The 24,807-nt window shown below is 39.4% G+C and overlaps 4 protein-coding genes across 8 annotated transcripts; 2 read left to right on the forward strand and 2 right to left on the reverse strand.

Annotated features, from left to right (window-relative positions):
• Positions 1–5: 5 nt before the first annotated feature.
• Positions 6–6,712, reverse strand: LOC306823207 (ADP-ribosylation factor 3). Its single transcript, XM_079342631.1, has 5 exons — positions 6,620–6,712; positions 4,055–4,301; positions 3,851–3,961; positions 3,626–3,750; positions 6–2,337 (listed from the first exon to the last, which is right to left on the reverse strand). Exons 2-5 carry the CDS (start codon positions 4,200–4,202, stop codon positions 2,176–2,178), a joined length of 546 nt encoding a protein of 181 aa, XP_079198757.1. The 5' UTR covers positions 4,203–4,301; positions 6,620–6,712; the 3' UTR covers positions 6–2,175.
• A 2,669-nt stretch (positions 6,713–9,381) lies between these two features.
• On the forward strand, positions 9,382–12,526 carry fkbp11 (FKBP prolyl isomerase 11). 2 transcript variants are annotated; one of them, XM_079342622.1, is made up of 7 exons: positions 9,382–9,526; positions 9,670–9,831; positions 9,945–10,007; positions 11,204–11,291; positions 11,425–11,458; positions 11,577–11,647; positions 12,277–12,526. In XM_079342622.1, the coding sequence occupies exons 2-7, from the start codon at positions 9,733–9,735 to the stop codon at positions 12,483–12,485; spliced, it is 564 nt and encodes a 187-aa protein (XP_079198748.1). In that variant the 5' UTR covers positions 9,382–9,526; positions 9,670–9,732; the 3' UTR covers positions 12,486–12,526. The 2 variants fall into 2 exon arrangements, with proteins under 2 accessions (XP_079198748.1, XP_079198747.1); XM_079342621.1 differs by having other exon boundaries at positions 9,382–9,831.
• A 971-nt stretch (positions 12,527–13,497) lies between these two features.
• LOC306823137 (small ribosomal subunit protein eS26-like) lies at positions 13,498–15,286 on the forward strand. Its single transcript, XM_079342510.1, is given in 5 exon segments — positions 13,498–13,560; positions 13,562–13,624; positions 14,582–14,759; positions 14,847–14,977; positions 15,188–15,286. Coding segments are annotated over 5 exon segments (456 nt in total). The 5' UTR covers positions 13,498–13,512; the 3' UTR covers positions 15,224–15,286.
• A 2,644-nt stretch (positions 15,287–17,930) lies between these two features.
• On the reverse strand, positions 17,931–24,765 carry LOC306823156 (zinc finger protein Eos-like). 4 transcript variants are annotated; one of them, XM_079342547.1, is made up of 9 exons: positions 24,648–24,765; positions 23,687–23,787; positions 23,221–23,261; positions 23,020–23,124; positions 21,380–21,679; positions 20,916–21,083; positions 20,670–20,819; positions 20,279–20,410; positions 17,931–19,698 (listed from the first exon to the last, which is right to left on the reverse strand). In XM_079342547.1, exons 3-9 carry the CDS (start codon positions 23,258–23,260, stop codon positions 18,824–18,826), a joined length of 1,770 nt encoding a protein of 589 aa, XP_079198673.1. In that variant the 5' UTR covers position 23,261; positions 23,687–23,787; positions 24,648–24,765; the 3' UTR covers positions 17,931–18,823. The 4 variants fall into 4 exon arrangements, with proteins under 4 accessions (XP_079198673.1, XP_079198672.1, XP_079198671.1 ...); XM_079342546.1 differs by lacking the exon at positions 23,687–23,787 and adding an exon at positions 24,077–24,119; XM_079342545.1 differs by lacking the exon at positions 23,687–23,787.
• Between the last annotated feature and the right edge of the window lie 42 nt (positions 24,766–24,807).

Below are 24,807 nucleotides of genomic sequence, written 5' to 3' on the forward strand. Positions count from 1 at the left end.
GGCCATAGAGAAAATGAGTTTATTTGTAATACAGCAGGATTTTTGTCGTCGTCTTACATCACATATAGAAGTCTCCTTGTGTTCAGCCTGAAAACATGGTCATTGTTTTTTTTTAAATCTTGTGTAACTACAACGGTACAGAATGACTCATCAGAAGTATTTCTCATTTGTGTTGTTTTTCTTCACACGGTTGATCATTGTTTCACATACACAGTCTACATCTTCAAATCAAAATAAACAAAAATCTACCACCAACAATGAATCGAGTATACTTGGCCCAACAAAAGTACAAAACTTTTGACTAAACATCCTGAACAGTGGTTCAAACCCAGCCTCTTATGGGCGTAAATAAATCCATCTGTAAATCATTTTTATAGATCAATAGCTGGAACTCATAATCATAAAACCGATCCGCCCATTCAGATTTTTTTTTTCCATAACGTTAAAGTCATCACTAAATATAAGGCCACGAACCCAAAACACCAAACTCATGATTAAACACACAAAATATACTGATTATAAACAATGTGTTGTTGAGGAGTGTGATTATTGTAAAGTGTACTGTCACGGTTCATCAGTATTAGTACTCACTTATGGCACAGAGAAATGGTTGTATTGACAGGAGTGTTTGGATTCTGCTGGTATCAGTGGTGACTCAGGAATTTAGAAGTGAGATGTGCGTGTGCTGATATGTGAACCTGCTTTCTTTTACATAATTATGTTGACGCACCATTTAAATAAAGATCAAATAAATATCATTACAGCCATATAGAGATCCATAAACAATATTCACATTCAGTGACACAGTTTCCAGCAACAGAATCATCCACAGGCAGATAAGAAAGTCGGAGACAAAAACACACCAAGTGACAGCAGCATGATTGAGGATGTGCAGGCTATGTGTTCTGAGTATATACAGTATAAATAAAATCGTTTGAATATTTGAGCCATAAAGCTGACTATGTTGTGTTTCTATTGACTACTAATGCAGACATTGGTTGCTAGTTTTTGCATCAGAAAATGATGGAGGCAGTAATATAAAACCTACAACCAGCATCAACATCAATGCATGGAAGGATAATTAGCAACAAAGTCAGCAAGATGTAGCAGGATGCATTCAGCTCAGGAGTTGATTGATTGAGCAGGATGTACAAAAAATGGCCACGCTGATTGTGAGAATCAGGGCCAATACTGAACAATTGCCTATTCCAATCTTTTTTCATGACTTATTTTGACGTAAGGCTGCCAGACTGCCATCATGTTCTCTCAAGTTTGACCATTTAAGTAGATCAGAATAGTTCTCTTAAACAGCAGTAACAAATACTAGCTTGAATTACAATGACACGACACAACAGATAAACACTGGCTACTGACATCTGATCATGCCACATTATTTACTGGCCGATGTTTGTCTACAGGGCCGATATCAGGCGATATGCATCGGTGCATCCTTAACAAATACAAATCAAAAGATTGGACGTGAGGGAAATTCCAGTCCTGTTACGGAGTTGTTAATGATTCATAGAGACTGATTTACTTGCACAAACACACAGTATGCAAACACTCTCACACATATGTACACAGTTTATCTGAGTATCCAAGGGCCTTAGTATCACGTACAAATAAAAAGGGAGAGAAACCACGTGAATTGACGTGAATCTGCCAGCTGCGATTGTTTCTCCTCTACCCCGAAAGAAAGGAGAAATGCATACAAACCAACAGAAAGTACAGCTTATACTGAAATGTTCTTTGCGAGGGCGACTGACATGAGAAAAACACACATCAACGATAGGTCTTACTTGACTCAATGCTGACTCTGTGGAGTCAAATAAGACTTGGTACAGCACATAAAGACTAACATACAGTAGATGTCAAGGACAAGAGGTGGACACTGGAAAAGCAAGTGTCTGCTGTGATTGCTTACAGCTAATGTGCATTTCTTTTGTTCGTGTGAGTAGTTAAATATGAAGTAGATATGTTTGCAATAAGCACAAAATTATCAGGAACCAAATAACTGACTGAAAATAAAAGCCCCCCCCCCCCCCCCCCAGCATCCAAAACCCAGAAGCTTGCATTTCTTCCATCAATCAAAACCCTTGTACCAAACTTGCATCCCATTTCCCAGAATCAAATAAAACCTTGGACAGTTGTGGCTGCTTGTTCCAGTTTTCCTTCTCATTTCTTGTTCTTTAGTTGATTGGCCAGCCAATCCAGACCCTCATAGAGACCGTCTCCACTGGTGGCACAGGTGGCCTGGATGTACCAGTTACGATGGCGCAGGGAGTGTAAGCCCAACTTGTCTGTGATCTCTGCAGCATTCATGGCATTGGGCAGGTCCTGTTGGTGAAGAGAGAGGTCAGTAATCAGAGCAAAGAGAGGGTCCTTGATTCAAAACAGAAATCGTGGTTCCATGTTCTGTGGTGTAGTTTGTGCTTCTCCTGACACATAAGATGGTAAGAACAAGTGCAATCTACAAACTCACAGCTGGGTGGCACTAAATCCTGCTTCTTTCAAAGGAACCCTGCATAATGACCCGTTGACCACGTAGGATAAACGTTTGTATCTTTTATATGATTGTTATTATGAACATGGCACTTTCCTTCAATTTGGGAAATATGAAAAAAGTTTATTCATATTTTAAATTCACTTGTGGGCTGCCATCGCGGCTTTGAATATATCCCACAAGTGCTACAGCAGATCATGGCTGACCCCTCACGGTTATGACTGCATGTGATCTGTGATCTGTAGAAAATAGATCATCATCTTGTAAATTAATTGTGCTGACACCTATGAAGAGACTCAGTAAGTCAAAGACTTTTTCCAAAATATATATTTATGCAATGGAAATGAGTCATTAAGCGTCAATATTTCATTTTGTTGGTTAATTTGTGTTAAACAGAGACTCGACTTCTCTCTGTTCACTCTCTACGTCTGCATTCATCATGCAAGTATCAGCAGGTTACAGGTGAAACAATCAGTAGCTTAATGATACGTCACAGCCTGCTGGAGTCTGCAGCTGTCAACATGTCTTTATTAATATTAGAGTTTTCGAAACACATGCTCCCTTTTTGTTGTTCTGTCTGACTCACATCGCATGTCCTGCAGGAGCAGCATGACACAGACGCACACACACACACCTGCTAAATGAACAGTGTATATTTGACATGCTTAACATCATTAGAGCTCAGATTGGAAAAAAATCTTGTTTTTGAGGAGCAGATCAAACGTGTTGTTCACAGAAAAGGTTCTGTTTAGTGTTGAGGGGACAGAGATGACTGTAAATGAAAGGGTCAAGCATTTTATATAAAAGAACTGTTGTACAGATTTTAATAGTGCTTACTAAATAAACAGGTTTAACTGACTCCTGGTTTTTTATTTTTAAGAGCAGGGTCAACCAATGAGAAGTTATTGAGTTTATGCCACAAATAATGATAATTATTATTATAATTATCTCTGAGTATTATTTCATGTCAAAGACACCAGAAGTTGGGATTATTTTGAGTGATATTCATGTGTATACATATGTATGTATGTATGTATGTATGTATGTATGTGTGTGTGTGTGTGTGTGTGTGTGTGTGTGTGTATATATATCTATATATATCCACCAGTTGTGGTTTCTTGCCTGTTTATTTGCAAACACAAGAAGGACCGCATCTCTCAGTTCGTCCTCAGCCAGCATCCTCATCAGCTCCTCTCGTGCTTCGTTCACTCGCTCTCTGTCATTACTGTCCACCACAAAAATTAGACCTTAAACATAAAAAAAACAAATAGTTAATTACATTTGAAGGAGAAGAGGAAATGGTATAATCTATTATGCTGGTGCTATCCTCTGATTTACTCAGCCCACCCTGTGTGTTTTGAAAGTAGTGTCTCCATAGTGGGCGGATCTTGTCCTGCCCACCCACGTCCCACACAGTGAAGCTGATGTTCTTATACTCCACCGTCTCCACGTTAAACCCTTTCATAAGGACATGATGTTACTTGTAAAGCAGACATAGAGGAGAGTGCATGACTTTAGAAGACATTTCAGTTTGACTGTTCCCATACATACCAATGGTTGGAATTGTGGTGACTATTTCCCCCAGTTTAAGTTTGTAGAGAATCGTTGTTTTTCCTGCAGCATCGAGCCCGACCATCAAAATCCTCATCTCCTTCTTTCCTATGAGGCTCTTCAACAAATTCCCAAAAATATTCCCCATGATTCAGATGACTTTCTTAATTTTCACTGTGTGGCTGTAATCTTGATACTATTTCTGGAAAGTCTGATTCGTCCAGCTGGGATATTTTATGAAGAAAGTCTGAGAGGAGGGAAACAAACAATCATTTAGTAGTGCTGCTTTAAAGTGCATGCTATGACAGCATGTGATCATTTGATCAGAGATGCATCTCTGATCAGAGGCCTAAATCACAAGTACCATCATAATTCCGCACTTAAGTTGATATAATTACATCACAAAGTTGGAACAATATGATAGGAGACAGTATCCTGTCTATATAAACTGTTTAAAACCAATGGAACAGAAAGTGAACAGTGACTAGCACTAACCCATGTGATCTGTCATTGGAGCCGCAGAACATCTGATGTTCAACATAATGATATGAATCAATTTGTCCCCAGTGATATCAGATCATTGAATCATGGAGCATTACAACCACTATCACATGTACAATGGAATAAAGAAATGATGAGCAAGTGTTAGGCTGAACAGAACACTGAAATAAAATATAGCAAATCCTCTAGCTCCCCATAAAAAAACCCCACACACACCACTTAGCTGGAAATTCTCACTTCTGAATACACACTGTGAGGACAGGTGCAAAGTATGCTAATAGTCCTGTGTCATCATGACATAGGACGAAGAAGTTTCATGTTGTTGCCATGACTTCCGGCTGCAGCACAATCTGTTCGGACTACTTTTGCTGTTTTTTTTAATCTTCCTCTTCTTCAAATGTTAGCCTCCAATGACAATGCCAAGCCCTGAGAGCAAATGCACAATGTCCTACATTACCAGAGTGGGCATGACTTGGCCGTTAAACCCCATCACAAAACCACCTGGACTAAATCTGGACACATTTCTGCTGTTTCTCAGATGTGTGGTCTAGATGTGCATAAATATAATGTATGCATCTAAAGATTATAAGTAAAAAAATAAATACAAAAAAAAAAAGACTTTTGCTCCTCAGAGAGTCTCATGAACAAAGGCTATTTGAAATGATCTAATATCAATGCGACATTTACTACCTTTTCAACTACATATTACTGACATGGCATTTACTCTTCTCCATTTAATTTTATTATCTTTATTAACTGACTGGATGGATTGCAGATTATTCTACATCTATAACCAGGCTACTCTCTGCTCTCTGACTATTTGGTCTCAATTGTCGTGTGTGCTAATGTACTCACAAGAAAATGTAAAGAATATGAGCTCATGTTTTAAAGGTCGTTTTTTTTCTCGCATTATTTCCTCTATATCAGGGGTGTCCAAAGTGCGGCCCGGGGGCCATTTGTGGCCCTTGAGTGGATTTTTTGTGGCCCTTGACTTCAATCGAAGAATCAGAAGATTTTGGCCCCAGGCCTCATCAGATGGCATATTTCGTTCTTTTTTTCTTTTTCATGTTAGCGAGGGAGACCTATAAAAGCCTGACTATTCTTTCCAAAAAATGAGAACACAACAGTTTCCCACTGCAATTAGTTATTGTGTATTTACATTATTTTTTGAAGAGGTCAAAATACAAAAAGTTCCTTCCAATATTTTAAAAAAAACAAACAAAAAAACCCTGTGGCCCGTGAGCGATTCTAACGCGACAATTTTGGCCCGCAAGAAAAAAAGTTTGGACACCACTGCTCTATATTCACGAATGCATCTTTGGAAGTGGCGCAACATTGTAGGATGTTTGCTCTGTCTTATGCCATTGTAAATGCAAATACTCAGAATTACATAAATGTATGCCTGTTCGGTCATCGACGTGGAAAAGGTCCATGTTTGTTTTGCTTTATAAAATATTCTTCATTATGAAACTGTTGAGTATTAACAGACTCATTAAAGTTGCTTATAGAAGATCAAATTCCTACTTTAAATAGTCAGTAGATGTGAGGCTGTCCATGGTGCTGAATAAGCTCTAAACCCCTCTCAAAGTGGGATTTCCATTGAAGCAGGTCACTATGGTAACCTGATAATGTAACTCAGGTCACTATGGTAACCTGATAAAGTGACTCAGGTTACGTTAGCCAGGAAGGTTACCGTAGGTAACGTTTCAGCCATTATTCGCCATCCACATCGGCCCGGTACATCCTGACGATCTGGTTGGCATTTAATTCTCACATGAAACATGTTTAGGTTTGTCCTCTACTCTCCTGTCAGTCTAGTTTAGCTTTATTAGCGGAATAGATGAAACGTAACGCTAAACGGGCGTATCTGCCGTGACGATCCACCCCACACATCCATCCTCCTCATCACCTCAGCGGGCACTCTGCCGTGCCCGCACAAATCCGGTCAACCACACAAAACCCACCACAGCTCGGCTAAACTCAAGCGCTATTATTTCCTCAGGTGCTCGAACCTGCATGTGCTTTGTCGTTGTAACTGAGAGTGGTGTCAGTTTCCGCACTTACCTTAGCCTTGGTGTCCTCCTCCAACCTAACGTCCCACGGTACCAGTGGACAACGCAGCAGCAAACGAGATCTCGCGATAGTAGAAAACCAACCAGGAGTTTGGTGCGAGTGAAAAAACCCACTCAGGATTAGAGCCCAATGTCTGTGATTTCGTTGATCAGTGGGTTACTTCTTTCAGATTTTATGATTTGCTTTTATCCAATTCCAGATTTACCTTTATAAGACTTGGAAAAAATACTGCTTTTTTTAAATAACAAACTAATACAGTATATACTCACAGTGACACTGCATTGAGTAACAACAGATACATCATTAAAATGAGGCTAATGTGCCCAAGCTCTTAAAAGTGGTATACTCAGGTTACCTCTTTTAATATTGACATGTATTCCTCCTTAATACAAACCAATCCCAGTCAATTAATATAACTTAAACCACAAGCTAAAACCAATCACTGTCAAACTTACTTAAAACATTCAAAAAAAAGTAATTTAGTAGATGATGGTATATTTTATCTTTTTTTTGTCACAGTGTCTTTATTGAATTGTGTGTGTGTGTGTGTGTGTGTGTGTGTGTGTGTGTGTGTGTGTGTATATATATATATATGATATTTTCCTCCCTCAAAACCAGTCGAAAGAGTATGTATTATGTATTTTAGTATATTGTATTTTAGAGTTGTATGCTGTCAGGGGCGTTTTGTATAAATCTTATTTTTTCCATTCAGTTTTTTTTCATCTCAAAAGATATGCCATGCTAAAAGGGCTGAGAAAAGCTTAATGCTTAATCTGTCAGAGTAAGATTGTTTGATAGTACACCAACAGACCAATAAAAGGGCATTGTTTAATACTTTGACCTATGATCTCTGAGTATGCATCAAACAGGCTCTATAAAGATAAATGTGTGAGAGAGACTGGCAGAAGTTGCTTGTTCGCAGATAGAACTAACCCCAATGAAAGGTTATTGAGAGCTTAATTGACTTAGACATCTAAATCATTGTACCATCTTAAATTGCAGGCATGTCTTGTGCATAAATAAAGTATAGTAGACAACTGATCTTCAGGGCATCAAGAAGAGTTTTGCAAATATTTAATCAAATTGTGGAAATGGTTCACACTACAGTCACATTACAAACTGTTCAAAATGGTGGTAGACATCTTGTTAAGTTCCTGCTGACAGTGTGAATCTTTTGGAAGTTTCTCTGAAAATCTGTTTAGTACTTTTGAAATCATTTCAATGAACAGAGACAAGGGGAAACGCTTGGTTTCTAAATGGAAGTACTTAAAATGAAATTGAGATAATGTCTTAAGATAATTTGCTATTGCCACAGAAAATAATTTAAATATTATTTCATAAAATGTGATGCAGTGCATGGTTGAACGTGACAATGGAGCCAAAAAGTGATTTTTAAGCCAATATATCTCCCTATCAGTTATCTGAGGGAGAACACAGGTTTCATCTTAACTTTACACACAAAAATGAGTCAGTTGTGTGTATTTCTGCATTCTACAGGGTTTTATTACAACCACTCTGTATTATCAGTCATCCCAGAAATGTTGGTTTGATTACATATTTATAATATTGAACTCATTGTAACGAACAAGGATCCTCATGAATGAACAACACAGTGCTTGAGCCTGCAAGCTGCACGGCACGACACCTGCTGTATATTTATCATAACACATTCTGTCTTAGCTTCATCAAAGCTCAAAGACTTAACTGACTTAACCGACAGTAAACTTCTATGATCCTGCTGGCAAACAAAGGACTTGGGACGTTTGATTGTTGGGGATTATTGTTTGTCATTTTCTGGTTCATTGTTGCAAATAAAGCAGAAGGGGAGGTACGAGTGTTTTGGGGATGACTAAATCACGATTTTCAAGGTGAAGAAAAAACTCAGTCTGAAAGGCTGAATTTGAATATGAACTTTTAGAAGGTGAAAGGGGCAGAGTGACAGATTTATAATGTCGTGTGATGACATATCAATGACCCTGATAATACGTCACAGAGGATCAGTGATGGTGCTCATATGCTAAGATGCAAGCAAAAATAGAGAAATAAAGTGAATCATAGGTGAAGAAGCATGTCTCACAGTATCTTTTGCAATTCTGAGAACATTGTCAGATCTTCCCCAAAAAAAGTGTATAAGAACAATAAAGGGTTTGTTGTTGAATTTACAATTGATTTTACTCTGTTTGTATAATGTAATAACAGTTATTTAACATTTTCATTTTAGTTTTTAATTGGACTCCAAACAAGTAGCCTGCACACATCCAGACTACCTGTGGGGAAATAGATATGTTGAGGCATGCAATAAATTCCCAAATTGAGACTATGATAAATGTGGTCACAGATAAACACAGGACATATTTTTCAATGGTTTCAAGTAAGCTCAGTTGTAGACCTAACAAGCTTATAAATGTAAACTACTGCTATGCACCAGTAATAACATTTATTTAAGAGTGACATGTTAATCTGATGGCATCGGTGATGGCCACACCCACATCATACCAATTTTATTTATCTCATCATAATAATTATGCGGAATTATTTTAATACTTATTGAACGTGTGGTTTCCACCAATATTTACTTACACTTTAACACAGGAACGATGTCGATACTTTAAGGATAAACCTAGTTTCCATAAATGTGGGCAGTCAGGCCCGTAGTGGTTCAGTGAGGGGATTTCATCGACGTGGCGTTTATGCTGCATGTTTCAACTATAGACTGTTTGTTTCTACAGGAGACGTCCAAAGACTCAGAGTGCAGCAGCAGAGGCTGCGCAGCAGCGTCCCCTAGCGTCTCCACTCAACTCAGCTTCCGCTTCTCTCCCGCGGAACAAACAGGAGCCCGATGGGATCATGGGATGCTTTGGGAATGTTTGAGGCGGGATCTTCAGGGAGACCCAGGTGGTGGGTCAACGTCCACGAGCTGCTTCGTCCTTATCGCTGCAGTATTATAACACATCAGCATTACGCGGCGCTGAGCCATTGTGCACACTCTGGCTGACGTCTCTCTTCCTCTCTTGCTCCCTACCTCTCTCTCTCGACTGCAGTCGTGTGCAGAAGAAATCCACTCGGAAGTTGTTGAATGGCAGATCTTTTCCAGTAAGTTCACAATGAAGGCCAGCGTTTTCCTACTCATGCTCGCGGCTCTCACCTGTGGGCTCGCGTGGGGAGAAGAACATTCAGCTGAAGAGCTGCAGGTGGAGACCCTGGTGAGTGACACATAGCCACACTGCAGTAATACAGCAGCCGTATAGCACTGTGACACCAACCTACTGTATAATAAAAGTGCTTCAGTGTTAACAGTGAACTCTTCTGACCCAAGGTGAGACCTGAAACTTGCTCCGTACTTTCCAGAATGGGAGACACGCTGAAGATCCACTACACGGTAAGCGGAGCCTTTCCACATCGTCAGCTTCATTTGTTCTGTACAGGTGTAGCCCATTGTGGTTTTCATTTGTGCAGCTGGTGACTGATACCGCTGTTGTGTGTATGTTATGCACCGTTTCCGTGTAAAGGTGAGACTACTCATGCGTAATGCTCCTCTCAGCTGTCAGGCATTGCTCTTCTGGTCATCACTGGTCAGACTGTGGTTGAGACTGCGCCATTGTGGTAGATTTGGCGTTGTCTCGTGAGAGTGACAAGATCGTCTCTGATTTTTTACTATGGAGAAATGGGGCGGTGCAACACGTCAGCAATACCAGCTCCGTCTGCCAGTGGATCAGAGCGGAAACCACTTTTACCAGTGATTGCCAAAGTGGGGTGGGGGCCCAGAGATGTGACAGTTCATTGCAAACAAAGAATAGAAAAAATATGAGTAGACTTTAAGGTAAACTTTTGTCTGAATGTGAGCCAAACAAAGACAATCGGAACAAATAACATTTCCTTCTTTTTGAAAATGAAAAATTTCAACATATATTTTTTTATTATTTAAATTGATTTTTCTTTCTATATTAAAATCCCCTTCCAAAAGTCCTTGTAATCTTCGAAGATGAGCAAAGAAAGATGTTGTTTTCTGGAAGAAAATTTTTAGATGACAAAAATCTTGAGCACTCAGAATGCTTGTGTAGCTTTGAATTAGTTCTTGCACTTATTACATATTTATTAACTGATTAGCCTCTCCATTTCATTGGACGATAAATTAATAAGGGAAAGGGAGAGTTTCCTTGAACATTGTTTCTTACAATACAAACCACAGAGTTATAAACTGGAAAGGCAGGATGACACTTTATGATCCTTTGCAGCCTAACACTATGTTGTCCTTTGCAGTACTTTCATTCTCATTTTCCTTGTTTTTTTTTTTTTTTTTTTTCATTTTAGCTAAACCATCCTCCCTGACTTTTACTATCGTACTTTATACAAAGGCAGAAATTGTAATATTTGAAAATTGTCTGTCTGTCTGTCTGTCTGTCTGTCTGTCTGTCTGTCTGTCTGTCTGTCTGTCTGTCTGTCTGTCTGTCTGTCTGTCTGTCTGTCTGTCTGTCTGTGTCTCAAAGAGGGAAACATTTATAAAAATAAATACCTGTCAAATTTCTGTTAGTATACGTTCATGTCAAGCCTCACATTGTATGTGTCTCTGTTCAGGGTAAACTTATGGATGGAAAGGTGATCGACTCATCGTTCTCCATGGACCCTCTTGTTGTCGAGCTTGGAAAAAGAACAGTCATTCCAGGTAGACAAACAGTAAATATGTTTGTGGAGATTATTCACTGAGACTTTGATGTGCTAGCCTGTGATAGACAACTACAGCCTGTTGCTTGCTAGCTTTCTTTGCTGATTGACTCTCTGTTTGGTCTTCTCCTAAGGTCTCGAACAAAGCTTGGTCGGCTTGTGTGAAGGGTAAGTAAAAAAGTGCTCAACACAAGATTAACATTTCATACAATGACTAATGAATGATGTTCTGAGATTGATTCTGAGAAGTGCTTCTTTGTTACATTTATCTTTTTATTTCAATCAGGCAAAAAATCAAAGCCACTATTCCATCTCACCTTGCATATGGGAAAAAAGGTTACCCTCCTACAATTCCAGGTAATGAAATAAAAAAAAAGCTAAAAGCAGAATTGTTTGCAAGGGAGGATTTTATTATCTAAAGCTTTTTGATTGCGTCTGATTAAGTTTGACCTGCTGGTAGTTTTGTTAGAAGTAGAACTGTCAAGTCTGGCTTTTTGAACAAGTCTTCCGGATGTCTAAAATCAGTTCTCTGGATATTTGCTGTGTACGCCAGAGCCCAGTAATATCCGTCCACCCAGAGGCTTATCAGGTGCTCTGACATTGACACTTCATTGCAAAACTTAGCAGGGATGATCATATTCGTTAGCGCAATCACAGCAAACATTTTTAAAGCACAAGGATGGTGTTGTTGTACACTTTATTTTATTGATAAAACCACTGTAAAGACTAAAATCAAAGTGTGAGTAAGATTTTCTGCTGATTATTAAACGCTTTAAAGGATTGGACTCAAAATACTCTATAATCTCAATTTTAAAAAGAGGGTCAGTCTTTTCTAAAAACACAGAAACCTGCAGTTTAACCACACAAAAAAGTGACATTTGTTGTGGAATATTCTTAAGTGTGGATATATAATTATAAGTTAGCTTTTGATGATCTCAATGATCAACATCTATTGTGATTAAATACTGACTTTGAGCTTGTTCCAGGTGATGCTGCTCTTGAGTTCGAGGTGGAGGTGGTTTCTGTGATGCAGCAGACGCCATGGCAGAAAATGGTCAATGATGTGTTCCCCCTCGTGTGTTTAGCCTTGGTGCCCACTCTGCTCGGACTGGTGGGAATTTACCTCTACAAAAAGGCCAATGCAGAGAAGCCGAGCAAAAAGAAGGCAAAGGATAAGAAGATCAAGAAAAAATAAGGACAAATGACAGAACTATTTAAATAAATTTTTTAATTGTATTGTGTGTTTCCCATGTGTATTTAATATTATTCCGTGGCTTTAATATGTTTTTCAACACCTGGACACCTGGAGGATATTTTTATATGTAATTATGTGCATTCGAAAACATCTGTCCCAACATCAACACCACAAATAAAACCTCTTTAAGCGAGGACTAGCACGAGGTACTCAGAATATAAGTGCATAAAGGACCTTTAAAACTCACTGCTTATTGATTTTTCATTAATATTGCATCTGTTTCTTTATTTGCATGTCCATACTGTTTATCTATTTTTACATGATGTTCAGAGCCCTTAACTGAACTGAAGCAAGATCACACAAAGGCAATCAGATGATCTCTAATAGTCTATTAGGGATAGAGTATTTTGAAGCTGATGCCAGAAGTGCTGAATCTGGACCTCGGAGGGATCAACAGTGCATGTCCTATAGTAAAGAGTAAGATATAATATCTGTATTTTATAAGTATAGGTCGTGAAATAAACTTGTCCTGTTTTCAAAAGTCTAGAAATATTGATTTATTGATTTATCTGATAATGTCGGAATCAGAATTTGACAAGTACATTTTAAATTTAAATTAGTAGCTTAGTACCCAAACGCTGCAGGTATTTAGCTGAAAATAACTGGAAAACCCTTTTAAGCCCTCTTTTCTAGAATTCGAAACATTTATATATATATATTATATGTACAGATAATATTTTCTGTCCAAACATTTTATATGAAAATTAAAAACATACAATATATGAAATTCAGAGGAGGCAAAGAGCGGTAGAAAATAAGTACGTTTGTTTTTAAGTACGGCGTCGCTCAACCACAATGGTCTGAGCCGTTTTAAAGAACTCCGCACACTCGGGAGACCCTTAGTAACAAATTCAGATCACAAATATCCCTCCGCGAGTAAAGGTTACTTATTTAAGCTTCTCGGATATATTTTAGATTATTTTTTATTGTAAAACTGCGCAAATAACCGTAAAACATGAAATAATCAATGAAAAATGTCGTACTTTTTATATTGAAAATATTTCGAGGGCGGAGCGGATGGCCCTACTTCTCAGGGTACAACCTCTTCCGGTTCTCTTTCCAGCTTCTCGTGCAACATGGTGAGTGTGTTTCAGCGGTGGTCGCGTGGCAAAACAGACAAAAAAGGGCATTTAAGTCATAAAAATGCACATAATGTTACGTATTTTGATGTTAAAATCATTTAAGAAAGACACAAAACGGGAAATAATGCCAAACTGTTAGTCTTTGTAATAAAAAAAATAGTTTGGGCCTAATGCTAACCGTAAGCAGGCTAACAGTGTGATGCATGCGTTCCTGGAGCTCGCGTTTCCCTAACAATGTCTCTGAAGTGTAGCGTGGCATGTAAACCGTAGTGTATTTTCGAGTTTCACTTGACAAAGTAAACGAATGCATATTCTAGTACCGAGAAATATAAACTATTTTATTGAAATTTGTGTAACAATGGCAGCCGACAGGAGAATCCGCGGTGAACACATTCAGATATAAAATTCAAATCAGTCTTACAAGATGTCCCTGTTAATAGGGAGTAGTCAGTCTACTTAAAACAAATGATTCAACCTCCGTTTTATGGGTGTTTATTATTGGCATGGTGAACTCGACTGCCGAAGTACAAGATTTAGCCCTCTTTATAACCTAATATTTCTCCTGCTTGTGTGTAGAAAAGGGACAGTTTTTAATTTGTTAATCTGTGAGAAACGTCTTTAAAAACGTCTCTTCAAAGTACAATGAATAAAGTATAATCTGAAGACAAACTCATTTGTTAACCTGCGATGTAGCGTTTAATAGAGTAGCTAACTGAATCCTCTTAGTTTAAATGAGTATTGTTTAATGTTTTCAATCTATTTAAACATAAATGTACAAGCAAAGGAAGCAGGAAAGTTGCAGAATCAATCTGAGCTCTTTGAATCTAATTAGCATTGTTGATTATCAAGTAGTAGACGATTATTGAAAAACCTCTTGCATGCATTAAAATAGCCAACACTTGCTGTCAGTGTCTTTTCTAACATTTTTGTATTTGTGACTTTTTCTTTCTCCAGACCAAGAAAAGAAGGAATAACGGTCGTGCGAAGAAGGGCCGCGGGCATGTGCAACCCATCCGTTGCACAAACTGTGCCCGTTGTGTCCCGAAGGACAAGGCCATCAAGAAGTTTGTCATCAGGAACATAGTGGAGGCTGCAGCTGTGAGGGATATCACAGAGGCTAGCGTCTTTGACCGTAAGCGTCTGCTTATGTCCTAAAAACTCGTCTGTTATTTTGGTCATTGCTTCTTTTTCCTGAACTCTTTTCTGTGTCCCCTTGCAGCCTATGTTCTCCCAAAGCTCTATGTGAAGCTGCACTACTGTGTCAGCTGTGCCATCCACAGTAAGGTGGTGAGGAATCGCTCCTGTGAGGCCAGGAAAGACCGTACTCCACCCCCCAGATTCAGGCCCCAGGTACTTTTCATCTATGTAACTGTAGTTGATAAAGTGTTGAATAAAAACGCTGCTAAGGACTGTTTAACTGTAAATGATGGTATAAAGAGAGCACAGGGAAGTAAGAACACAAGTTCATCACGGTTTATTTGTTGAACCTATTTATGAGAAATAACTTCCACATGAAAGATTGTGGTTTTCTCTAATGACTTTTTTCCCCCTTTTTTACAGGCTGGTGCACCAAGAGCTCCTCCAAAGCCAATGTAAAGCAGAATTTGAAGATGCTGTGCTCTTGATGAATAAATTAAAAAAATCTTTACAAAAACTTCAGATTGTCTTCTCGTCATTTGGTTATTATACTGAAACTGAATTGGAAAGAGAACTAAAGTGAAGAATCTGATTTGGAATAGTTTCTTGCAGTACAAAACTTACAGTAGTTAAATAACTATTATGCCTGTGCATCATGTGATTTTATACATTAAAAAGACTGGTTACTTGAAGCAATTGAACATTTTTGATTAAATATGATGGAAAAGTTGTTTTCAAAATAAATTTCAATCAAAAATACAACTTGATCTGAGCTAGTTTTCAGAGTTGGAGCAGACAGTTTATTCGGTTGTCCTTCAGACTACAACAGAAGGGTGGCTGAGGAGCAAACAGTGGCATTGACATGCATCAGGTTTAAAAACACTTGCACAAAATATTTATATATTTCAAAAAAATCTACATGAACACAGGCTTTTTTTTTTATTCCAAACAGGGGCTTTGATGCAGTACATAAGTCTAAACAAACAGAGTGCTGTGGATTTGCTAATTAATGGAATCTTTAAAAATGTTCAACATGGAAAAAAAGCTTCGGCTTCAGCTCTGTTGGAGGTTTTATACATTGTGTATCAAGTTTTATCTTTGGCTCCTAGCAGTCAGCATTACTTCGAACCTTGTGTTCGGCTGCATCAATGAGCAAGAGGTTTGAAACAATGAAGCTGGCTCTAGCCAGTGGTTTTAGTTAACGTGTTCATACTATACAACTTCAAATATGGCCAAAACTACATGGAGCTCTTGCAAGATGGCTTTAAAAGTGGGAAATTAACTTTCAACAGAAGTCAGATTTAACTGATGAGGAAATTACACAGACATTGGGCTAAAGGCACAACAGTAACGTCGACAACACACCAATGGTAGAAGAATTGCACCTTGGCCTTTGTGCAGGTAGACGGTCGCCAACAAAGAATACACAGAAATAGGATGAAAGATGTACACGCTTAGTCTAAGCAACTTTTGTCTCTCAAAACAGATTTGACAACTTTGGTGTTGAATCTTTAACATGTCAATTTAAATGTATTCTGGGTTACGATTTAGGAAACTACAGAAGTCTCTACACTTGTGTTAAGGCAGGATTAAAAGGTTGTAAAAGCAAAGTACGTAGGGACTGAAAAACAACATTAAAACCTTGACTGTACGCTTGTGTTTCTAAACTAGTGAGACAATCATTGCAGTTCAAAGTGTCATTGACTTTCCATCTCTCAAACCTTATACAGCAATGTGGACAGAAACCAACATCCTTTACAAATATGTTCAAATCAAATGTAGGTCCACTGAAGAACTTATAACAGTCGTAAACATGAAAAGTAAATGGGAGATTAACAGTTGAAACGTTTCTTTGAAAGTGAACTAAAAGTCTGGAAAAAACTGCAGGAAAAAAAGGACTTCTTCTTATACAAGGTTTGACTGACGAGAAAAAAAAAAGCAGCCTCCTCCTTCGTAAACTATTTTCAAATACAGATAAGATGCATTCTTTATTTTGTCATTCGTTGGGAAAAGTGCATGAAAGTAAGAAGTGATGGTTCTTTGGCTCTGAAATGAGGGAACCATGATTGGAGCCATTGTGATGTAAAAATCGTTTAAAAGCTAGTAACGTTTTATTCCGAGAACAGAAACAGTAGTTCAAAACTTTTGCCCATCTACCACACTAGTGAAATCAAAACCAGCCACTGAGGCTACGTATCTATGTAAAGCTGTTGTTTCTTTTCAGTCTGCGTCAGGAATCTGAAACATTTTTGGGGATTTAAAAATGTTCCAAATTATCTTCAGAAAATAAAATCTTTTGTCTCAGGTCGGCTGATGATTTATGTTCCTGCATTTCTCCAGCCTTTCTTGAGCTCCGACTGACATCCATGCACATTATATTGTGGCAATTTGAATGGATTACATTTGTAACATTTTGAGTTTATCAACACAATAAGTCACATCTTTATGGATCAGATTCTGTGAGAAAGACTGCAGGACAGTGCTAGGGATAATTATAATGAAGTATAAACAATGAACTAAATATGTTTGAATATTTCAATGGTCAGAATGAAGCGCTGATGGTGCTGTTAAAAAAAAAAAAAAAACAGAGCCCATTTTAAATTGTCGTCTGTCAAACCAGTGAAAGGCAACTCTCAAATATTATTTTTTTGATTAAAGTCTTAAGACTGTAGTAAACTGTCACTCTAAACTGCACGAGTTCATGTCATAAAAGCTTGTGCCAAGTGCCATGCACATGAAGTCAACCTGGCTTCAGTAATATGGGAGAAAATAATCATTGTACAAAGCTATAAGCCAGAATCTTTAGTTCAGAAACTTAAAAGCATCTGTGACTCATGGTCAATATAATCAGCCAAAATGATCCTTCAGATATGACTGTGCTAGTTGATGTCCTTCAACCTGGTCAACAAGGTGTGATCAGGGTGAACAAAGGCACAATACAACGAGATAGAACACCAATGTAACATTTGAGTATTGCATCAATAGATGACTGATAGTTCTCACTTCTATGTCGTTATGAAAGGGAAAACGTTTTAAGACTTGTAACGATCCTAGCTGCTTCAGTAATCTCTCAAACTGTGGCAGTGAATCTCGTACCCCTTCCCCTAGTGAATAAAAACCTTCCGTCAGTTTTTCTCACTTAGAGAGAAATGTGCAGAACAATGTATTCCATAAAATAGTTTAATATAATTTAAGTATTCTGGTAGGTATCAGTGCAACCAAAGCAGTCATAGAAAAGAAAAACAACAACACACATTTCATACACTGTCCAACATAGCATTCACACGAAGGCCTTCATTTTCCACCTTACCTATTCAACTTCACCTCCAAAAAACATCAGGGCGTCATTCTTCCTCTATTTCAAACACACACAAAAATGTCCAACTCAACCCTGTGAACAAGAAAAGTGCAGTTTTTAAATTTATCATTAACTTCGCAAACATCCAATCGACTTGGACCTGGTTTCTGAGTTTGGTCTGCACTTACCCTCACCTCAAGTTTTCTATGGTTCCCCCAAGTTTGAACCTACTGACACCGGCAACATCTGCCAGAGGACTGTTCCAAATAAATTTATTGTTAAGAGCAATGCAATAAGATTTCTTAAGAATCCAATGTAGGTGAACATGTGGACTTTATTTGATTACGTTTTCTATTTGTTTAAACCCTGTTAAAGTGCATACAAATCGAAAGCTTTCAGGTTCTTGACAAACATCAGATTTGTCAATTTGTGCATCAGGTTTGAATCCTGACTCAGAGCAAGGCACATGTGCAGATGAAAAAGTGCGTTGGTTCTTCATCTACTTTGGATTAAATTTGATTAAAGTGCATTTTAAATTGGTCCATGGTTCAAAGTGCATTGAAATTAGTAAGGACCATTTTAAAATCTAAGAAAAACACAAATAAACGTGCCATCAATGCTAACGTCATAACAGCCGGTTTGATAGATTCCTATCATTTTGTCTGCACCCTTGTCTCTTTCAACTATTGTGCAGACCAAACCCAGCAAGGTCCTCGTCTCAGTGTAAAATCAGCTCGATCTGAAGAAGATTGTCTTTTTCTTCAGTCGAGGATGTGCTCCCCACGGACAATGTGTGACGAAAATTCATAGCGGTCCTGGCTTCGGTGGCCGCAGATGTTGCACTCGAATGGCTGGCGGAACCCATGGCAGCCCATGTGGATGGTAAACATGACGTGGTCCAGGAAAAGCACGCGACAGTGTTCACAGCGGAAAGATCGCACAGCTCGACCCTCCCCGTCTACAACCCGAAACGCCTCTCTGGAGGTAGAGGAGGGTGCTGTGGGTGAGCTGGGGGTTGGTGCGAGGGTAGGAGTTGGGAGAGCTGAGTGACCCACATCCTCTCTTTTTACCTCCCTATCTTTGGCATGATTGGGGCTGTGTCTCTCCCGACTCCTGTTGTGTGCGTTGGGAGGAGGTGCTGAGTGATGGTTGTTAGAGTGAAGGAGATGGTCGCGGTTGTTGCTGTGTCGAGTTGGAGTCGGTGCAGTGCTGTTGCATGGCTCATCAGGCATGCTCTCTGTGTCAGTAGAGTCCTGGCAACCATTGCGAGGGGAAGGAGCATGACTCCGTGTTGCTGGGAGATCTTCATGACCCTCTGCAGCCTCCCTCCCTCCAACACCTACAGCTCCCAGCCTAGCTCCAGTACCTGTACAATCCAACCTTGGGCCCAGAGCGCCAGAGGGGTGGACTGAGCTGTGGACAGGCCTTAGTTCTGATAAACATGGTGGCTGAGTGGTGGGAAGGTGTAGAGTCCTTTGTATGTCTCCTCCGTTACCTTCTACACAAGCATATTCTCCTCCCAGACCAGTAAAGTGCTGAGCTTCAAGGTCCCCTGTGTGCATCTCCCTGTCTTTATCCAAACCAGCACTGAGCTCATAAGGTGCCTCTGCGAGGTTGAGGCGTATGAGCTTCTGTCCTGCATGAGGAAACATGGTCTTAATTAATGTACGACAAGCTTTGCAAAAATCTGTTATTTTATCCAGAAAAAAATACAATTATTACAAGCAGCTTGAGAAGGCAAGTGAACTTATTCTCATTCATTTAGATGAAAGTTAATTCCAAGTCAAGGTTTATGTATTCCCTTTCTGAATTCCAAAAGTCATTGAGATATATATATATAAAGTGTAAATATATATACCCCTGAAAAAACATTGAAGTGATGACATCCAGTGCCATCCTTTAAAAATAAAATCTAGTTTTGTGTGTGTAGGCTCTGGTTCATGTTTATCAGGATTGTCTATTTTCACTCCGTCATTGTTTAATTTTTTTGTCCTTTTGTCCTGATCCTGTATCGTTTGTTGTATAAATAACAACTCTACATGCGACTGTAACCGATACGGTCAAAACAAAAGGATAGAAAATCTTGTTTCCCTTCAACATTTGCGTCGGAGAATGGGCTAATCATAGTTGTCGGAACAGAAAAAAAGTCCTTATTACTTTAGTTCTCTTTCCAATTCAGTTTCCTCAAGCTGTCCACACTGAGTACAAATGCTCACCTACAAATTTTTGTGGTGTGGATCTCTTGCGTTTGGTGATACTGTTGGCAAGCCGATCAATAAATGCCATCTTGTCTGAGGAGGGTTGTAGGAGAGAGTCGGGTATAAACTCTAGCTCTCTCATCTCCTCTCCTGCACAGAATACAAACAAATTGTAATGTTATATTGGGGCGATTTCTCCTTATCGAGACAACAATTATCCTAAACAATTAAGTTGGAGGCTTGTTTTTCATTAGAGTGTACTGTAAACCAAGATTTGATAGAAAGGGCACCAAGCAGTGGTTGTCCGCCTAGCTTTGTTGAGGCAGTATATTGTTGTGATGTACATTCCCATCTGAATAAATATACTTAACTTCTGACAGGAATTCTGAATGAGCACCACAAACTGTACCTGGATTCTGTGCGCTGGATGGCTGCTGTGACTCCACACTCTGTAAATAGCTGTGGCAGCGCTCGCGGTGCTCCTCCAGGGTGCTCTGCTGCTTGTAACTACGACCACAATAACTGCACTTGTATGGTTTCCCTACAGTCGGCGAGGACACTGGGGAATTAAAGGAAAGATTGCATTATTACTGTCATTGTGCGCTATCATGAGACGAGAAAATAGATTCAATTTCTTGTCTGGGATCTATCGTACCTGCATGAGTGCGAAGGTGACCGGTTAGTGCATCTCGTCTTCGACAGGCATAGCTGCAGAAAGGACATTTAAAGGGCTTCTCACCTGAGTGCAGCTTGATGTGGCGGAGCAGGTTACCCTTTTGGGTGAAGGATGCTCCACACTGATTACACTGGAATGGTCGCTCACCTGGAAATAGATCCGATTCTGTTAAACCAACTTCATTTACCATATCTACGGCGTCCAACACATTGGGCATTGTGCAATATTCACTCTTCTGATTTCTCCTAGTGGCATGTACAGGTGGTTCAACAGAATTTGAGGAAATCGTCCATTTTCTAGGGTTGAAAATCTTTTATATAACGAGCAAATTATCCATGGATTAAGAAGTACTGAAATATGTCTGTATCAAACCTTGTTTTAAATATGTGTTTGTTTTTTTAAGTGAATGCATGTTTTCTCCTGGAACTAAACGGATCATTCACCTGTATGGCTGCGTTTGTGCACCATGAGGACATTAGGCCCAATGCAGATCATTCCACAGATGTCACACATGAGCTTTCCATTTGGCATTCTTGGGGCACCAGTGGGTATGGTATCCGGGTTGGGGGATTGGATTGGAAAGTCGCTATTGTCCCCAAGGGGCAATTTGCCGGGCTGCCTGTAACCTCCAACAGGGTCAGAACCATGCTCTGGACCTCCTTCCTCGACCAGCTCTCCTCTCTCATCTTCAGTACTGCGACCAAGGTCTTCATCACTGTACAGCTCCACTTTAATGGAGTTGGCTACAGAGGCAGGCATAATGAAAGCCTTGATTGAAATCATATATTTTTAACCAACATGTTGACAGATTGAGGAGAAATCACACTGTTGTGAAAACAGTCACAACTTAAAGGGACACTTCACCCATTTACATGAAGCTGTGTATCATTAGAAACATGGTAGTAGTGTTGAATGGTCGTGAAGCCAACCCTCATTTTGCCCTGAGACGAGAAAAATATGTTGCAAAAAGCGTCATATTGCATCACATGAAGAAAACTTCCAGGCAAAGAAAAACATATTTTTCTCGTCTCAGGGCAAAATGAGGGTTGGCTTCACGACCATTCAACACTACTACCATGTTTCTAATGATACACAGCTTCATGTAAATGGGTGAAGTATCCCTTTAATGGAAGAGAGTGGCTTCCTCAGTAAATACACTGCATATTGATATTTATTTGATTCATTTTGTGTTTGCTGTAAAGGGACCATGTACAATATTAAACATAAATGTTACCATTTGATGCACTGTGCCAGTGTTAAGTTAGAGCGTGTGCACCCGCAGTCCCTCGGCAGGTTAATAGCTGTATGAAGTAAATGGTCTTTAGCTTGTATAGTGCTTTTCCCCAGTCTTTCAGAGGCTGCTATGTAAATGTCTATCAGTACATACAAAACAGACATACAAGTAAAGATATCCTACGACACCGCAGAAGCAGTGATTTTTTACCCAAGGACACATTGGTCCTTTGGCTGCAGGAGCTGGGGATCAAAGCCCTCAACCTAATACTGAGATAGAGCCATCCCCGAGTGTTATTTGAGTATAACGTTGTTCTAAATATAATTGTAAAATATGAAACAACATTTAGACATTTCACAAAGCACAACACAGTGATATATTGATGTGATATGTGACCCATGATTTATTTGGACATAATTAATAATAATAATAATAATAATAATTTACACTTTATTAATCCCACGAGGGGAAATTCAGTTTTTACACTCTGTCTAACACACACATAGGCCGAGATACACACTCATGCACAAACAGGGTTCTAGTGACATGCATTAATGGAGAGGTCTCAGAGTGAGGGGGCTGCCCACAGCGAGCGCTCCAGAGCAGTTTTGGGGTTCGGTGCCTTGCTCAGGGGCACCTCGGCAGTGCTCAGGAAATGGACTGGCACCTCTCCAGTTACCAGACCAGTTTCCGGACTTGGTCCGTGCCGGGACTTGAACCGGCGACCCTCCGGTTCCCAACCCAAGTCCCTACAGACTGAGCTACTGCCGCCACAAACCACAACCAAAGATTTAAAGACATTTTTTTTTTTTTTTTGGAAGAGTAAGTAACACTTATATTCATACTGACCACTGAGGGAGCGAATAGGAGAACCCTCTTTGCTGTTTGGAGTGCTCACTGTTGGTCCTCCAAGGGCCCCAGAAAACTCCCTCTCCATTGAAGAGTCTCCACTTGCTGAAACCAGGGGGAAATAAAAGCATCTTTGTCATACTTATATATTTTGCATCCCTTTGTAGGAAGGTATAGAGAGAAAATAAACCATAATCCTACCTGATATGTAAGACTTGCCATTGCAGTCTTCAACGTCCATACTAGTCAATGTGAAATATGATATCAGGGGTTAGGATGATGCTAAACTGACTCCCTTATATTTATCTGTGTTAAGTCTTTAATTTGGCACCACAATCCCACAAAAAGACACATTGTGTTTAGAAAACTGCTTTATAAAACTAGTGTTTTATTATTATTATTATATTAAACCTTGGCAAAGAAAACATGTAGTTTTTACAGGTGGTGGACATTTGACACTATAATATGCAATTCACGGATATATGGGAGCAAAGTGGTTGTTAAAAGTACTGCACATTTCTGAGATTTTATTTGTTTGGCCATTATTTAAAGTAATGTAAGAAGGGATAGATGGGGAGGATTTATTTTTGCTTATATTCACTGCTTTCCAGAATTTTGATGGGTTTGAACAACAACTAGAAGTCATCTCCTAATAGGAGGTTTTTGCCTTTCTTCGTGAATGTGTGCATTTCTTTCTGAGTTGTCTGAATACAAGCTGGAGGGCTGCTGTGCCTGTCTGTCTTGCTGGAGCCCAGGCTTCTTGGCCAACTGACATCAGAAAAGACTAAAAAAAAAATCCAAGTTTACTTGTCTGTGAAATCAATACGCCTTTAAGTTATGTTATGTTTAAATACTCTGCATTGATGTTTAGGTAAAACACTAAACAATAGCAAAAACTAACTGAAAGCATTAGCTTATGTGGCGTGTATAATATAAGAAAAAGGGGAACTTTTTAAGAAGCTAACTTAACGCAAACTTTCAGTTGAACACTGGATTCGATGATAGGCTCAGTGTGGCCTCATAAAACAGAGATAAAGTAATTCAATATCAGACCTACCTGAAAACATAATCTGTACCCCAGAGCGCGTTTGGCCTTTACTCTACGGAGGCACATTAACACATAACTTAAGTTTACGGGTTGGCCTTTTGTGCGGCTAACATTAGCTTACTGCTTGTGATGGAAATTACCGTTAGCCAAGCTAGCTAGACTCAACATCGCAAGGTTACAACCCTTCACCATCGTCAACATCTTACACTGAAGCATGTAGCAGACTGACAGCTGAGTAATGTGGGCGAAGGAACAAGGTAGATAACGACGTTGTGATATAATGTGGCTAACTGGAGTTAAAATGGACATCCAAGTTTCAACAACGCTATGTTTGACGCTAGCATAACAAACCGAGGTTAGCCTCTACTGTCTTAGCTCGCTAGCGTCTCGGTGTTGTTTCCTAAACGGTTGCTATGGCACCCACCGCCTCCCAGATGCTACTGTTAGCTGGTTGGTTGTTAGCTAGCTAACTCTTCTTCCCTGAAGGGCTAGAGCTGACTTTAACAACCCGTCACAGCAGAGGTAGAAGGAAATTACGTTGATTTTAAGGATCCCCGGACAACAGTGTTATTCCCCCTACCTGCCAGGGCCGTTTCAGTGAGATTATTCAGTATTTTCATCGGCCTGTTTATGACGGCAGCATCTCCCGGCAGCGGTTACCCTCTGCTCCAGACCACTTCCGGTCGGATTCCTCCAAAGTAAGTAAGTAAGAATTTATTCATATAACACGTTTAAACAAT

The sequence above is a fragment of the Symphodus melops genome, assembly GCF_947650265.1.
Source record: "Symphodus melops genome assembly, chromosome: 4".
Classification (NCBI taxonomy): domain Eukaryota; kingdom Metazoa; phylum Chordata; class Actinopteri; order Labriformes; family Labridae; genus Symphodus; species Symphodus melops.

Excerpts from the sequence above, each read along its gene's own strand:
- LOC306823207 (XM_079342631.1), bottom strand. The coding sequence starts at position 4,202 with ATGGGGAATATTTTTGGGAATTTGTTGAAGAGCCTCATAGGAAAGAAG. Across the intron at positions 3,962-4,054 it reads CACCACAATTCCAACCATTG|GGTTTAACGTGGAGACGGTG; the intron begins GTATGTATGGGA and ends TCCTTATGAAAG. Across the intron at positions 2,338-3,625 it reads TTGTGTTTGCAAATAAACAG|GACCTGCCCAATGCCATGAA; the intron begins GCAAGAAACCAC and ends CTTCACCAACAG.
- fkbp11 (XM_079342621.1), top strand. The coding sequence starts at position 9,733 with ATGAAGGCCAGCGTTTTCCTACTCATGCTCGCGGCTCTCACCTGTGGG. Across the intron at positions 10,008-11,203 it reads CGCTGAAGATCCACTACACG|GGTAAACTTATGGATGGAAA; the intron begins GTAAGCGGAGCC and ends GTCTCTGTTCAG. Across the intron at positions 11,459-11,576 it reads TTGGTCGGCTTGTGTGAAGG|GCAAAAAATCAAAGCCACTA; the intron begins GTAAGTAAAAAA and ends TATTTCAATCAG.
- LOC306823156 (XM_079342545.1), bottom strand. The coding sequence starts at position 23,260 with ATGGACGTTGAAGACTGCAATGGCAAGTCTTACATATCAG. Across the intron at positions 21,680-23,019 it reads TCCTATTCGCTCCCTCAGTG|CCAACTCCATTAAAGTGGAG; the intron begins GTCAGTATGAAT and ends CTGCCTCTGTAG. Across the intron at positions 20,411-20,669 it reads ATCCAGCGCACAGAATCCAG|GAGAGGAGATGAGAGAGCTA; the intron begins GTACAGTTTGTG and ends TATTCTGTGCAG.